Source organism: Giraffa tippelskirchi, chromosome 6 (genome assembly GCF_054371585.1).
Source record: "Giraffa tippelskirchi isolate mGirTip1 chromosome 6, T2T-mGirTip1v1.2.pri, whole genome shotgun sequence".
NCBI classification, from domain to species: Eukaryota; Metazoa; Chordata; class Mammalia; order Artiodactyla; family Giraffidae; genus Giraffa; species Giraffa tippelskirchi.
In genome coordinates this window covers 120,667,836-120,684,642 of record NC_137280.1, presented here as the reverse complement: position 1 = coordinate 120,684,642, position 16,807 = coordinate 120,667,836, and the positions used below count along the sequence as shown (strand labels likewise).

At 51.0% G+C, this 16,807-nt stretch overlaps 1 protein-coding gene across 2 annotated transcripts in view; it reads right to left on the bottom strand.

The window, feature by feature from the left end:
* Positions 1 to 15,077, bottom strand: part of TGFBI (transforming growth factor beta induced) — a 35,350-nt gene extending 20,273 nt beyond the window's left edge. Inside the window, exons 1-2 of one of the 2 annotated variants that reach the window (XM_081495600.1) lie at positions 14,780 to 15,077; positions 9,644 to 9,742 (exon numbers count right to left, since the gene is read on the bottom strand). In XM_081495600.1, coding sequence (XP_081351726.1) covers positions 9,644 to 9,742; positions 14,780 to 14,913 — 233 coding nt within the window. In that variant the 5' untranslated portion in view covers positions 14,914 to 15,077. The remainder of the gene's footprint in view (positions 1 to 9,643; positions 9,743 to 14,779) is intronic. The other variant, XM_081495601.1, reaches the window with a different exon arrangement.
* Positions 15,078 to 16,807: the final 1,730 nt, after the last annotated feature.

Here is a 16,807-nt window from a genome sequence, read left to right as displayed (position 1 = left end):
GATTTACAAAAGAAGGTGAAGTTCAACCAGATGATCTCCAAGTTTCCTTAAATCTCACACAATTCCAACCAATGGGATAATTCCTAGGGAGCAGAAAAGCACTCTTTCAAAGGAGAGTGTCTGCCAGAGTCTCATAGCTAAACGTAGGGAGAGCCACAAGCCTCAAGCCCACAGGACTGGGGACACGCATGCACGGACTCTCAGGCTTTGTCTGATAAATACCGGGGCTCTGTGGTGGGGGTCGAGGAAGTGGGATGGGGTCAAGTCTCACAAAGCATAGCTTCTTTCTAAAAATGCCTGGGTGACACTCCCTGGAGTTGGAGGAGGAGTCTTCTCCTCGAAGTAGTCCTCATCTCTGGGGTCCCCTGAGGGCACAGGGCTGACCCTGCATGCCTTGGCACCTTCATTCATGCTGGTCAAAGACTCTCTTTCCACAGTGTCAGCATCTGAGTTCCATTCTAAAACACCACAGGAGAGCTCAATGGCTCACCGGGGTTTCACTGAGGACAACAGAAAACCAGGTCCCCAAGAGTGAACTTACCGGTGGCCACATGTGGAGGGGAAGGAGGGGAGACAATGACAGGAGAAATGGAGGCTGCCGGGCAGGTGGGAGAGCAGGGACAGATGAAAGCAGGGACATCTCAGCATGAAGGAGGAAATGAGGGATGGAGTCAGAAAGCTGCAAATGTTTTGGGGGTGAAGGCACTTCCAAGGCTTGTGGCTGGGGAGGGTCAGATCTAGGACTCCCCTCGCATTTCACCAAGTCAAGACCCTCCTCCATTGCTGCTGACAGTGTACACATTTGGGAGGAAGTGGACTAATTGGAAAAGCCTAACATCAAAAGGACCCTGGGGGTCTCTCCGATGTGATGAAAGCTAACCCCTGGCAGCACTCACTGCCTCTCCTCTCCAGGTGGGCTTTCTGGACATGGGGGACACATCAACCCTTGCAGGGGCACAGCCCCCCAACCCCCTGCCAAAGGCTCTCTCCTGGTTAGCCCAGTGCGGCTCCTGCCAGGACACCTTCTGACCGTCTCCTAATCCTCTCATGCTGCTGGCCTCTCCCTCCTCTGCCCGAGTGCTACCCACAGCCTGGCATCCCCAGTACTTTCTGGGTGCATGGGGTGAGCAAGCCTCTCACCTCAGCTTAGTGGCCTTCTGGGTTGAAACACCTCCATAGCTGGCCGGTTCCCTGCTCAACCATCCCAACAACACAAGCTCTTAGAACCAGCTGCCTGGCCCCAGAGAGGAAGAGGGCAGCTGGAAACCGCAGCCCAAGAAGACAGCCCATTGAGTCGATCTGGACCAAATCTTTCAGGACTGGCACACCCTCTTCTCAGCCCCGTGTGTCACCTTCCTGGGGCTCTGGCCCTGGGGAGAACACACACGCTGCGCTGTGGGAGATGGGCCTGGGGTAGTCACACAGTTGTGGGTCTGAGGGTGAGTGCAGGAAAGCATGAGAACCACAGGGAGCCCCCGTCCGTGTCTCCTCAGTTCCCTGGCTTCCCTGCACAGAGGGGATCAGTCTGCTGGTCTCTGACTTGAATATTATCAGCAAAAGCTGCTCTGACTAAAGCCTCCTGGCTTCTCCTTGGCCTGGCACAGTCCAATAAGCAGAAACCTCAGAAAAAGCACATCCTCTAGGGCAATGAGACACAAATTTTCTTGTTCCAGCTTCCCAGATCAGAAGAGCAATTTGAGGAATAAAATCAGAAAAGATGCATGACTTAGAAGGGAATTTGAGGGAGGTAGGGGGTGGGGGACAAAAAGTAGTGCCAATCCAAGGTCTAAGAGCTGAAACAGAGTTTGAGAGCTCTCCTCCATTCCCCTCCAAAGTTTTACTCACAACTGGATAAAGAGAGAAGCATAATTTTTTTTCTGTCCTCAGAATAACTGTCCAAGGAGTTAACATAATAAGTTAAAACAATCACTCTCTCCCAAGCATGCTGCACAGTTTTGGCGGCTGGGACGGCTGTAAATGCCCAGGGACTGACGAAACTCTGAAGCAGTGGAATAAGGAATGGGGCCTGAGAGCCAGCTTCCTGTGACCGAAGGTAAACCATCCAGCACGTCATGATTTCTGAGGGAATTGCAGAGCAAATGCAGACCGAGGTCGTCTAGACATGCGCCTGCCTGGGCGGGGGTTCATTTTCTGCACTCGACTGAGCTCAATCTTAAGCCTCCCCGGAGAAAATCAAACTCTTGAACTCCTGGTAAGAAAGGGCTTGTTTTAACCTGCTGTCCTGCAACAAAGACTCCACTACCACCCCATTTACCAGGGTCCAGATGGTGAGTGCGGAGAAGGCAATGGCACCCCACTCCAGTACTCTTGCCTGTAAAATCCCATGGATGGAGGAGCCTGGTAGGCTGCAGTCCCTGGGGTCGCTAGGAGTCAGACACGACTGAGCGACTTCACTTTCACTTTTCCCTTTCATGCATTGGAGAAGGAAATGGCAACCCACTCTAGTGTTCTTGCCTGGAGAATCCCAGGGACGGCAGAGCCTGGTGGGCTGCCGTCTATGGGGTCGCACAGAGTCGGACACGACTGAAGCAACTTAGCAGCAGCAGCAGCACCCTTGCAACAGGGGTTCAGAATGACAGCCAGGCTGGGGGTGAACAGCCAGGAAAAGGTTGGTTTTTCTGGGTCAGAGGGCCTCTGCGAACCCAAAGGAGGCCTTCTCTTCTCCCTGGAACCCAGAGTCACAAGTTTCAGGGCTGAAGAGAGAGACCTGGGGGAGATGACCCAGTTCCTCCAGGGTTACTCACTTGACTTCTCCCCATGTCACCAATGCTAGCTGCTGGGCTCAGTTCTCCCTGGGGGCAGCAAGTATCAATAGAATAACTGGGTGGCCTCCCACCTGCCAGCAGATGACTTTGAGCAGGTTGCTTAGGCTTTCTCAGCCTCAGTCTTCCCCTCTGTAAATGGGCTAATGATCACACTGATCTTAAAGGGTGACTGTGAGAACCGAACAAGCTAACCTATGAAAAACACTTACCAGATGATTGATATTTACTAGGCACTCAGTTGTTGAGTTGCTTCTTAAAAAATCCCAGGTACTTTAAATTAAAGTTAGGTTAATAACTTTATCAAAAGCCATGCCCAGCATGAAACCACTGATCAAATCACATGTAATAAATTCCCCATAACACAGCTATCTAAGTTAATAGATAGGGCCTGCCTGGAGAATTCCATGGAGAGAGGAGCCTTGTGGGCTACATAAAGCCCAAGGGGTTGCAAAGAATTGGACTCAACTGAGCGGCTAAGACACAACTGAAAGGCAATGCCAAAGAATGCTCAAACTACCGCACAATTGTACTCATCTCACACGCTAGTAAAGTAATGCTCAAAATTCTCCAAGCCAGGCTTCAGCAATGCATGAACCATGAACTTCCAGATGTTCAAGCTGGTTTCAGAAAAGGCAGAGGAACCAGAGATCAAATTGCCAATATCCGCTGGATCATCGAAAAAGCAAGAGAGTTCCAGAAAAACATCTATTTCTGCTTTATTGACTATGCCAAAGCCTTTGACCGTGTGGATCACAATAAACTGTGGAAAATTCTGAAAGAGATGGGAATACCAGACCATCTGACCAGTCTCTTGAGAAACCTGTATGCAGGTCAGGAAGCAACAGTTAGAAGTGGACGTGGAACAACAGACTGGTTCCAAATAGGAAAAGGCGTATGTCAAGGCTGTATATTGTCACCCTGCTTATTTAACTTATATGCAGAGTACATCATGAGAAACGCTGGGCTGGAAGAAACACAAGCTGGAATCAAGATTTCCGGGAGAAATATCAATAACCTCAGATATGCGGATGACACCACCTTTATGGCAGAAAGTGAAGAAGAACTAAAGAGCCTCTTGATGAAGGTGAAAGAGGAGAGTGAAAAAGTTGGCTTAAAGCTCAACGTTCAGAAAACTAACATCATGGCATCTGGTCCCATCACTTCATGGCAAATAGATGGGGAAACAGTGGAAACAGTGTCAGACTTTATTTTTTGGGGCTCCAGAATCACTGCTGATGGTGACTGCAGCCATGAAATTAAAAGACGCTTACTCCTTGGAAGGAAGGTTATGGCCAACCTAGATAGCACATTTAAAAGCAGAGACATTACTTTGCCAACAAAAGTCTGTCTAGTCAAGGCTATGGTTTTCCATTGGTCATGTATGGATGTGAGAGTTGGACGGTGAAGAAAGCTGAGCACCGAAGAATTGATGCTTTTGAACTGTGGTGTTGGAGAAGACTCTTGAGAGTCCCTTGGACTGCAAGGAGATCCAATCAATCCATCCTAAAAGAGATCAATCCTGGGTGTTCATTGGAAGGTCTGATGTTGAAGCTGAAACTCCAATACTTTGGCCACCTCACGCGACGGGTTGACTCATTGGAAAAGACCCTAATGCTGGGTAGGATTGGGGGCGGGAGGAGAAGGGGACGACAGAGGATGAGATGGTTGGATGGCATAACCGACTCGATGGACATGGGTTTGGGTAGACTCAGGGAGTTGGTGATGGACAGAGAGGCCTGGCATGCTGCAATTCACGGGGTCGCAAAGAGTCGGACATGACTGAGCGACTGAACTGAACTGAATTGAACTTAACTGAGCGGCTAAGCACACTGTGGTTGTAACAAATTATCACAAGTTTAGTGATAGTGACTTAAAACCACAAAAATTTATTATCTTATAATTATGGGTGATAGTGTCAGAAGCTGGCCTTATGAGGCTAAAATCAAAGGCTCTATTCCTTTCTGAGATTCTAGGGGAAAATCTATTTTTGTCTTTTCCACATTTGAGAGGATGCCTACAGTTCTTGGCTTGTGGTTACATCACTCCAACTTCAGTTTTCATTATCATATCGCCTTCTCTGACTCTCACTCTCCTGCTTTCATCTCATAAGGACCCTTATGATTAGTCTCATCAGATAATTCAGGATAATCTGCCCCCTGCCACACTCCCACCCAGTGCCTTCACTTAATCAGATCTGTCAAGTCTCTTTTCCCTTGTAAGGTACCATGTTCACACATTCAGGGTGAGGCTGTAGATAGTATTAGGGGGACATCATTCTGCCTACCATAGGGCCTTACCCAAATGGTACATGGACTCGTGTACATACTCAACAGAACAAGGTTTCCTGTCAGCTAAGCTGCCTCCAAAGAATTGATGCCTTCCAACTGTGGTGCTGGAGAAGACTCTTAAAAGTCTCTTGGGCAGCAAGGAGATCCAACCAGTCAACCCTAAAGGAAATCAGTCCAGAATATTCATTGGAAGGACTGATGCTGAAGCTCCAATACTTTGGCTATCTGATACGAAGAGCTGACTCATTAGAAAAGACCCTGATGCTGGGAAAGATTGAAGGCAGGAGGAGAAGGGGATGACAGAGGATGAGATGGTTGGATGGCGTCACTGACTCAATGAACATGAGTTTGAGCAAACTGTGGGAGATAGTGAAGGACAGAAAAGCCTGGCGTGCTGCAGTCCACGGAGTTGCAAAGAGTCGGACACGACTAAGCAAATGAACAAGAACAACAAAGCTGCCTGCTAGGAGTGTACAGAATGGGACAGAACCATCAGGAAGCCCTGCACAGTAGAGGCATTTAGTAAAACCCTGGTGTTTGGTGTATGTCAAACCTCAGTTATTTCAGAGCAGGTTGGCCATGGGGTCCTAGGGGGCTGCACAGGGAACAGGAAGCAGGGGAGGAGGTGCTGCTGTGGGTCTGGGGGACAGCTTGCCATCCCTAGATGGCTTCTCACCATCCTCTTGTTTTTTCGTTTGGGACCAGGGTTGTGGGATAAAGGAGGGCAAGGAAAGGAAGGGTCTTGCTCAGCTTCATTGCAGATGTCCCTGGGTGACCTGCCCGAATGAGACCTATAGGAAAGAGCTCTGCTGTTTCCGATAGAACCAATGGAAAAGTTAGACCATACGCTGGCTGGCTTCAGTAGAAGGGAAATGCCTAAGCCTGAACACAGTGTTGAAGAAGCGTTAATAGTTCAGCCTTTGGGCAAAGCCATGCTTGCTACTGGGGAAACGGGGGTGTCCTGCCAGCTCATCTTGGCTCTAGAGAATGGCTACTGTTGCCTGTGAATGATGTTGCTTGTGACACAGTGGCAAGCTTTTGGAATGGAGAGCAGCCACCCCCACCTGCTGGCTCCCGTGCTGGCCCTCCCTGTGCCACGTTGAGGATGCCTGGGGTCCTGCTGTGCTTATTACATCTCCATGATGTCAGCTCTGACTTGGCTGTTAAATGGGCCTCCCTTTCACGGGGGTTCATACAAAGGAGGCCTGTTGGGCTTCCTGAGCACCATTTCCTGCACCATTGCTTCAGCTGCTGGACATAAAAATGTTATGGTTACTGATCAGATGGAGACCCAAAATCACCCTCTTTGCTTGATGAGCTGCTGTATCACACTGGTGCTCTTTAGCATTTGAAATAAAATGAGTTTCTAAGTAATAAAATTCACTTGCATCACTGAAGAGGGGCCCACTGGTAACTACTTCCCGTAATAAAACCCATGCATCAGGCTTGACAAGTAGCACCAGGCCTCTTTTGGGACAATGCAGACAAGCTATTGTCTGCAGACGATGGATGCAGTGGCCTGACAGGAGTGCTGAGCTGCTGAGCGCCCACTGTGACTATGCCGCTCCCTCCTCTGTTGGAGGTGAAGTCAGGGCCTCCCAGCGGCAGACACTTGGCTCCAGTCTCCTGGGTCCCTGTGTGACCTGAAATGGCAAAGTCTTCATGCCTTGGTCCTGTACTTAGTGCCACTTATCTGCTCCCAAGTTCACGTTCTCCTGTGGGTCTGGGGTCCCCTGGGGACCTGTGCAGCCCCTTTCCAGTGACACTTGGCTCCCTTTCACGCCAACACATACCCCTGGCTCCAGCCTCACCCCTGAGAAAATTCCCACTGCCCAGGCTGGCCCCATGTTGAGATGGCCCTCTTTGCTCCAACCACCACCGTGCTCCCCATTTCACAGTTTGGTCCTCACCCAGGTAAATGTACCATAGGGCCCATTCTCACCAGGATGACATCATCTGCAGCCCTCACAGCCCTCTTTCCTCCCCTGCCGACCACCTACGGGCACTAAATTCCTGGGACCCAGATGGCAGTTCCTTCATGGGTCTCAGCCCCGGGGCACAAGCAAACTGCAAGGCTGCTTCTTCTCAGCTCTCTCGGGGACAACGGAGATGAGTCCACCCACTTCCCCTTTCCCTCCCCAAGTTCTCTTGCCTTCCCCCCAGTCAGCTTCACCTTCCTGCTGCTGCACGTGATGTTCCAGGGAGGGACCTTATCCTGGATCATAAGGTTTTTTTAATCAACTCATGATTTTCTATCCCCACTTCCTCTTTTTAAAGCTGCCCAGAGCAATAGCACGTGGTAGAGTTGTAGGTTCAGATTATCCCCTGCGGGTTTGTAAGACCAGCTCTATGGCTGGGACTGGGCCCTGGGCCCAACTCTGCACTCTGAGTTCCCCGCCCACATCTACCATCTATTCCTCCCCCCAGTGCCCGGGCTCCCCCTGTGCTCTCTGGTGCTGCACCATCACGTCTTGATGACCCGTCATCAAGAACATTTGTACAACACACAGCCGTGCTGCCTGCGTCCATCCTGATACATCGGTGGAGAAGGAGGTAGGTACCAAGAGCCAATCAGCCAAGGTAACTCATTACCAGAGCAGCGTCCACGGGGAATGCTGAAATGTCCCCAAGCTACTTTAACTGGTCAGGCAAACGCTTCAACATGGGGCCAGGCTGAAATACCATGGCCAATGGCACCCCACTTGCCAGCTTGACATTACAAGTGGGTCCCATTTTTAGGGAAACCAGAACAAACAAAATGGTAGCGTCTTAAAACCCAGGGCTCTGGTCATCTTCCAAGATGCAATTATGTGGGGCCTGGCTCTGTGTTTAATTAAGTGTTTATTTTAGTTGATAATATACCCACATGGGAAAAGTCAAAAAGTACTGAAATTTTTCTTTTTTTTTTTAACTTGGGTACCAGGGAAGGACAAGTAGCATATAATTTACATAATCTCTTCTTGTCCTCAACAGCAAGAATTCTGGCTGAGGGTTTGTTCCCTCCCTAAATCTGGGAGGTGAGTCCTCTTAGCTTACTTAACTCTTGGCTTTGGGGCTGGGCTTGGTCAAGCGAGGAACCAACTGTCATTGCCCTGCCCTTGACAGGCTCACAGGATGCTACTGGTCTTGCCCCACCTCTGCCCAATCCACAATTTCCCTGATTCATACTAGGATTGACAATTGTTAGGACACAGTCAGTGTCACAAGTTGGGATATTTATTTCCATGTGCATTTCACAGAAAGAGTGTTTTCCCTTCCTTCAGTTAGAGGAGACATCTGCTCCAAAGCGGGTCACAAGCAATACATTTAAAAACCCCTAATACAGGAAAGGGTTCAAGATAGTGGCTCAGCATCTCTTAATCCTCTTATTACACAGACAAGAGGAAGGCCAGGTCCTCACGAGTGTCTCAGAGAGCTCTGTGCAGCACATCTTTCCATCTGCAGAAGAGAGCCAGCTTTGCAATCTTTTGATGGTTGGTGCCAAAATAGATTAGGCTTCCCTGGAATTCTGTCAGAACACACAGGCTGCAAGGCAGTCATGGTGAACGTCACCTACCTCCATGCTGTTCATGATGCTAGAGGCACCAGAAAGCTCTATTGTAACGACAGGGGGTCACAACCCCTGGCGTCTCACTTCTGTTTATGCAGCTGAGATTTGCAAATAACAGCAGGTAGCATTTACTGAGCACTTAACTATGTGCCAGGCTCCAAATTTAGCCTCTTCTGTGCATGATTTCATTCAACAATCCCATAAGGTAGTCCTATTGTTATACCCACTTTATGGATGAGGCAATTGAGGGTTCCAAAGGTGAAGCCAACTGCCCAGGTAGGTGGCAGAGCCAGCCTTTGAATCAGAGAGTCTGAGCCTGTGTTCTTAACATGCTATGCTACCTCACTATGTGCGTATCTTTAGGCACCCTCAGTCTTTTGGGGGGTATTTACTTTGAAATGCTAGTGGTAAATAACCCACCTGCCAATGCAGGAGACATAAAAGAAACGGGTTCAATCCCTGGGTCAGTTAGACCCCTTGGAGGAGGGCACGGTAACCCACTCCAGTATTCTTGCTTGGAGAATCCCTAGGACAGAGAAGCCTGGTGGGCTTCAGTCCACAGGGTCTCATAGAGTTGCACATGACTGAAGCGACATAGCATGCACGCACTTTGAAACGCAGAGCAGGAACCCTGTATAAGTTCACCAATGGGTTTTCTTTCCCAGAGTCAGAGGCTGGTGGCTTCTACACTGAATCATTGTATTTGTACCATTTAGTGAGGATTAAGAAGTATGCACGCACACACAGTTTCATGTTTCTTGCGATCCCAAGTCAGCCCTAAAAATCATATCCAAGTCTTATTAGGCACCTTAAAAGTGTAAAACAAAATCGGCCAGCTTACTGAAAATGCCACTCCCAAGCACATAGTTCTCTGACATGTGTGCACACGCATCTCCATGGCTCTGCACACGGTGCCACCTTTCAAAAGGCTGGCCCACGCCCGGGGGCACCTGCAACCCACGCACACCGATGGCAGCCTCCTGGGTGGCTGGTGGTCATCGGTGGTTACAGATACTCACGTTGATTTGCCACAGATCTTCCTCTGGTACCATTGCTTGCAGTTGGTGAAGTACTTCCTGTTGGTACCAATGACCTTCTGCACAGCGCACACGTTGGGGCTGAAAACAAAAGCTGTAGTGTTAGCAATACTGTCGGCATGTCACCCACCTCCTCGTCCTTCCCACCACGTGGGCCCTCCTGGGTCACCAGAACATTCTAGATATGGAGAAGATGCAGTCATTTTGGTCAGCTTGGGGGTACATTCTGGTCCTCGTGATCCAGACTTCCATCATCCCCCCAAAAAATATCCCCCCAAACTCAAAAACTGTCAAAGTATATATCATACAGTGACATCATTTCATTTAAACATTTTTCTTTGACACTGACATTTAGTAAGTAAAAATAAAAAAGTTCTAAGATTTTTAGGCTACATGTTATATAGATGGAGAACACCAGCTTAAAAAGAAAGTGGTGTTTGATTAAGAACAGCAGCAGCTTTGAGAGAGGCCCCGCAGACTTTCTTTGTACCCCTACTCCGCACTGAGCCCAAACATCCACAGGATTTAACCTGGCCTCCCAGCAGGCATCACTGGTCCTGTGGTCCGGGCCCCAGCACTCCCCAGGCAGCTCCACACATAGACATCCTCTGCATCCCTAGGCAGCTGCCTGGCTCCCAAACACAGCCTATCTGGGGTGCCCACCCTGGAAATTAGCAGGCATGGCCAAGCCAGCTGCTGTTAGGACCTCGGAAGGAGATGGTCACTCACTGAACTAAATCGTTTATTACTTAGGCCCCAGTTTGCATCCCACTCCCCCCAGAAAGCCCTCTTTTGGTGTCCCAGGTGATACTCTTCTGACCACCGCTGACCTGTGTGTGATACAGCCCTTGTTTGATGCTGGGTACCGAACACAACCCAAAACTAATCAGGGTGTGTGTGACCTCTCTTCAGCTACCCTCCAAAGAACCCTGAGGGCAGGTGTTCTGATTTGTTGTTTCTTTTATATTCTAGGTGGGGCTAAGCACCAGATTGGATGCAGAGGAACTTGGAATAGCCTTGTCAAAAATACTGCTCCCAGGACTTCCCTAGTGGCTCAGTGGATAAGGATCTACTTGCCAATGCAAGGGACATGGGTTCAATCCCTGGTACAGGAAGATTCCAACATGACACAGAGGAACAGCTGGGTCCATGTGCCACAACTGAGCCTGGCTTTCGAGCCCTCGAGCCACAGCTGAGTCCGCATGCTGCAACTACTGAAGCATGCAAGATCTAGGGCCCGTGAGTCACAAATAATGAGTCCCTGTGTCGCAACTACTGAAGCCCACGTGCCCTAGAGCCAGCAACTTGCAACTGAGACTGCCTGCTGCAGCTACTGAAGCCTGTGTGCCTAGAGCCTGAGCTCCGCAACAAGAGAAAGCACCACAGTGACAAGCTCATGCACCGCAACTAGGCACCACCCCCCGCTGTTCGCAGCTACAGAAAGCCTGCGTGCAGCAACGAAGACCAGAGAACTTCAGGTATGTCAATTCTAAATACCAATTCCTCTGATACTTTACAAATATAATCAAGAGCCATCATTTGAGATGCATGGCTTTTTTTTCTTTTCCAGGAACTTGGTCAGGTCTCAAATACTCAGAGTCGGTTTATTGGGTGGGAGGGAGGGCACACGGACCCTTTAATTCTCTGTCCTGTCTCTTTCACCACGTGATGTCACCTCTTGTTCAGTCTGTGGTTCACCCCAGGCAAAGCCGAGTGGGCCAAGGAGGCATAGCAAATATTTGTGAGTTACTGTAGGGACCTGAAGGCAAAAGAAGCTGTGGCTGGAGAGGAAACCTCAAGCCAAGGGGGAGGACAGCTCCTACCCCCTTACTCCCAGCTGGATCTGACCAAATGCCCACAGCCTCCAGAGGATTTTTACAGAAGCCACCTTGTTTCTCAGTTTGCTGCCTGGTATTCATAGGTTACAGCAGTCCCCAAATAACCCTGAGAGACTCCCCACTGGCCACACTCCAGCTGGAGGTGCTGTTTATTTCTGTACAATTTCAGAAGTTCTATCTGACCAAGCAGGAAATAATTACTGTCGATGAATTCTCCGCAACTCTCTGTAGGCGTTTGGCGAACCTTCAGAGTCTCTGGTGGATGTGGTTCCAACATTCCTCTGCGGACTGAGTTTCCACTGCTGCTGCCCTCTGAGACAGGAGCGGAGGCTGGGGGTCTCTGTGACCCACTCTCTCTCACATTGGGGTGGGAGGGGTGGGCTGTGTGCATAGGAAATTTATACTGAAGTTTAATTGACATGAGCACCCCGTTTCTGGGCCTTCTGCCTCAAGCACAACAGCTCTGCTATTCAACTTGGATTTGAAAACCAAGTGCTTCAGAAACTGCAGTCCAGTTCTGGTTGCTGACATTTGGAAGTGTGACTGCATTTTTACTTCTCTTTCAGTTTTGTTGTTTTCCTTCTCTATAGCAACACAGATAACACCCGGGAGTCGAGAGACAGCATCACAGTCGCTACTCTCCCAACAGCTTTCTGTCTCTGGACTAAGTCACTCCACATCACTAAGCCACAGTTTCTCTATCTGTAAAATGGGAACAACTACCACAGCGCTCACTGTATTGTGGTGAAGATGAAAGTAAAAGTGGTGATGGATAAAGGGTGAGCATGCTTGCTAAGTCACTTCAGTCATGTCTGACTCTTTGTGACCCCATGGACTATAGCCCGCCAGGCTTCTCTCTCCATGGGATTCTCCGGGCAAGAATAGGAGTGGGTTGCCATGCCCTTCTCCAGGGGATCTTCCCAACCCAGGAATCGAACCCATATTTCTTATGTCTCCTGCATTGGCAGGCAGGTTCTTTACCACTAGTGCCACCTGGGAACCCAAATGGTGAGCAGGACTCACTTGCTATTTCCTCCTTCAAGTCTTGTGAAGCACGCACACTACATTTCCTTAACAAAAGAGCTTCCCTTTCCCTTCTCACTAGTTCTCACTTTGAAAGAGGGCTGGAGTTTGAACAAGGTTATCCATTTTGCACAGGGTACCACCCCCATGGGCTAAGCCAGGCAGCCTGTCAGTTTTCAGGGGCTGTTAGAGTAAACGCAACTGCATCTGCAACCGTTTGTCACAGTCCACCTGCCCACGTGTCCAGACTTTACTGAGGGGGAGAGAGCACACCCGGGACTACGTAGCCCATCCTGCCCATCACAGACATCACAGACCGCTATAGGCTTTTCCAGGTGCCCTGCAAGAGGATTAGCTTGCAGGGTGGGGGAAGGGAGGGGAGGGAGGAAGTTGATTTAATAGCTGAAACTTATAATAAAGAGCACTGCATTAAAAAAAAAAAACACAACTATTTTCTAGCTGGTCTGTGAATTTTCTGGGCTTCAAAGGGAAGGAGGTTTGTTACAGAGGTGGTTCCTGCTGGAGACCCATCAACACCTTTGGGAAGCTTCACTGTGGAGTGCCCCGAGCCACCATTCTAGGTGACAGAGAATGCTATGGATGCCTTTTCCTGACTGAGTGCCTAAGAAGATACAGAGGGAACAGAAACCTCCCAGGAGGGACTGTGGCACCCAAACAGGACACACTCCATTGGTAGGAAGGGCAGAAGGACAACAGTGAGCTGGGCAGAGACAATGAACATGCCAGTGGCTCATGTTTTGACTTGATGCTTCGTTCCCTCCCTGTCTTTCTGCCCTGCCCCCCTCACCTTTCTGTACCCAGCAGAAGTCAAAGGTGAGTCTCTCACTTCCTAAAAGACTCCGGGACAACCCCCGTGCTCTCCTCTCTCCTGCAGTGTGAGGCTGCAGCATGGCCTGGATGGCTTTCACTCTGCAGAGGGGCCAGACTCACTGCCAACATAGTCTCCTCCCCACAGCCCTGGGCATCTGAAAGGCCAAGTAAGACCACAGGCACACACAGGCAGAGGAACAAGGACGCTTCTCCCAACGAGGGGCCACTTCTAAGGGCAGGGAGTCAAGGCTTTGTAGAACCCTATGAAGTCAACTCCAATCACTTCTGATCTAAGTATAGATCTGCCCAGTCAAAGTGTGGTCTGGGCACCAACTGGGAGCAAATGCCAGACCCAAGGGCATTTGGGCTGCGACACAACTCTATCCACATATGCACTAAGTCGCTTCAGTTGTGTGACCCCATGAACCGTAGCCCACCAGGTTCCTCTGTCCATGGGATTTTCTAGGCAAGGATGCTGGAGTGGGTTGCCATTTCCTTCCTATCCACATATAGTTCTACCTAACTGTCACAGAGGAGTTGATGCACCCAGGTAGGCAGCAAACCCTGGCTATATGTCAAGCAGGATGGTTGAGTTTGGGATATAGAAACAAGCCCACCTCTGCCTGGGTCTGGGCCAGGGTCTTTACCAGGTCAGACCTGCTGCCTGGGTTTGCCCCTGGAAAACCAACACATCTTCAGTGTCTCAAAGGAATATATGCAATGATAACGTCCCAAATTTACAAACTCAGCCAGTGTTTTAAGAGCAGTTCTGATCCCAGCTCCCATACATACTGCTGGACCGTGAGGAAGTGGTGTGTCCGCTCCACTCCAGACTGTTTCCCCATCTGTCCAATGTGTGTGAGTCCCAGCACATTCTCCTCTCTTCATCCAGCAGGGGAGCAGATGCTGCCCTTGCTGTGCCTGGAGGGCCCTGTCTGGTGCCAGGTGGTGGGTTTAGGGCCTGGCTGGGTGACCAGGGGCCTGGGGGCCTTGGATGCTCCCACCTTGTGTGGTCCCAGTGTCACATATGAAGGTGCTGGACAGGGACCTGGCTGGACTGGAACCCATGCCCTGCTAGGTGGGCTCCCTGCCTGCCCTGGCCACCTTCCCACGGTGATTCTGCACAGACAGCCTCCAACTCCTATCCGCCTGGAGAAGCTCAAAGCCCGGGATCCCGCTCATGCTCTCGGCCTGAGTGGAGGTCCCGGGTCAACTCTTTTATCCTTTTCCTCCACACAGTGCCTCCTGCTGACTTTCCTCCACCGTTCCCACTTCCCTCCCTCCATCCCCTGCAGGGCTGGTCCCTCCAAGTGTCCCACGCAGTGGCCTGCTTTTGATTCGGGCTTTGTCCCCTACGCCCCCCCAGCCCGCTCCGACGGTCCCCCCGACGCCGGGTCCCTCCGATCCCGTCTGGGCGCCCGCTTACCCATGCTGCCGGCCCCGGAGGCGGCTGTGCTGCAGCACTAGCTGGTAGGGTGACCTGGCGGGGCCTGCTGGGGTGGCAGCGGGGCCCAGGGCCAGCGCCAGAGCGAGGGGCAACAGCCACCCGAGGAGCGCCATGGAGAGAGGACGCGCGGAACCGATGGCAGGCGAGTGGTGGGGGAGTGCTAGCGCCGCTGCGGCCGCGGGCAGGTTAAGTAAGCGGATCGCAGGGAGCCGCCCGAGGGGAGGGGCGGGGAGCCGGAGGAGGGCGGGCAGCGGGCTCCCCACGCCCCCGCCTCCCTGCCGCCCCGCCCCTCCCCCGGCGCCCGACCGTTCGCAACCAGCACCTCTTTCCCTTGTTCCCCGGCGTTCCCCAACGGGTTCCCCGGCACCCAGGTCTACAGGGCCTCACTACTTCACTCCCTCCTCGAGGTCTGTCAGGTCCTGAGCTCAAAGATGCCTCACCGGTCTCAGGCCATGCTGATTTTCTCAATAGTCTATCCATCACATCTGCTTCGGCATTCCACAAGTACCCCTATTCTCCCCCAGGCCTGCTAACTTTAAGATGGATAAAGAGTAAGTCTTATGACTGACAGAAGCCAAAACAAGACAGGTTTTGTTCGACTCCAACTGGAAACTGTGCCGGGGTTGGGGGAGGGGGGCAGGAATGCCACCTTAGTACACACTCATTGTCTGTTTTACTCAACATCTGTATAGCACTATATGTGAGAACGATGCTGCAAAGAGATACCAAAGATTTTTGTCCTGGAGGAGCTCAGAGCAAGTAAACAAATAGTCACCTGGGAGGGAGGTAATTCACTCAAGCGCCTATTAATCACCCACCAATTATCTGGCACTGCTAGCCCCAGGAGACAAATGAGATCCAGGTTCTTTTCTTAAAAAGTTCACAGTTGGGACGCCTGTGGGCCAGTCAACAAAGTACTCTGGAGAGGGGCATCTGGGGCCTTGGGTGGAGGGGCAGGAAGTGACACCTGTTCCCTCTCTCAGCTGGAATGGTGAGAAGGAACCAGGCAAAATGGGGACATTCTGGGTTTTCAAGGTGTCCTGTTGGCTGAAGCATGGGGAGTCAGAGATAAGAGAGATGGGAAGGCATGTCACAGGGCCCAGACCTGAGCTCAGAGTCCTGCAGGGGTGATAGAGGAGCAGGCCAGTGTCAGGAGCAGGCTAGGAGAGGATGACATAAAATAAGGCAGGAGGTAGAGGTGGGTGTGAAGAGGGCTAGTGCACTGAGGTGTGTCAAGGAGGTACCAGCCTTGGCAGAACTTGGACACTGTACCCAGGGAGTGTGGGAGGAGGAGGACTCACGGATGACTAAAGTGCTGTTGGCAGGGACATCTTGGTGGCTGGTGGTATCCTTCTTAAAATGAGAGATATGAAGGGGGCCATAGATTCACGAGGAGAAGGTAAGTGGTTCTGGACACACTGAGTTTAAGTGCTTGTGGTTCATCCAGGTGTCCTGTGGGCAGCTGGATATAAAGATCTGGGGCTGGAGTGAGGGTTCTGGGGTGGAGATCCAGACATAGGAGTCCTCCTCAGCTACGGGCAGCTGAAGCCGTGGGAGTGGGTGGATCCTCTGGGTAAGCATGTGGAGCAAGAGGTGGGTGATGACAGATGATGGAGGGGAGGCAAGGCAGAGAGCAGCCAGCAAGGAGGCGAAGGAGTGCTGACAGAGAGCCCCAGAAAGAGGGGGCTGTGAGCAGTGAGTACCGCTGAATACCAGAGAGATCTGAAGGCGTCTGCTGTGAGGCAGACAGGCATTGGGGACTTGGCTGTGGGGAGCAGGAGGAACAAAGCCAGATGATGGTGGTTTGATGGAGTGATGGGGTTGTGGAGAGTGTGGATGACTCTTCCAAGAAGATTGTGTGAGAAAGGAAGGGGAGAATCACGGTGGAAGACAGCGGACACCGTCCATAGAGGCTTGGACGTGTTAGGACGTTGGTGGAAAGGAGGGATGAAGGAGGGGGTCAAAGCTATGGAAAAAGAAAGAGAGAGATAATCAGAGTGGGGAGAG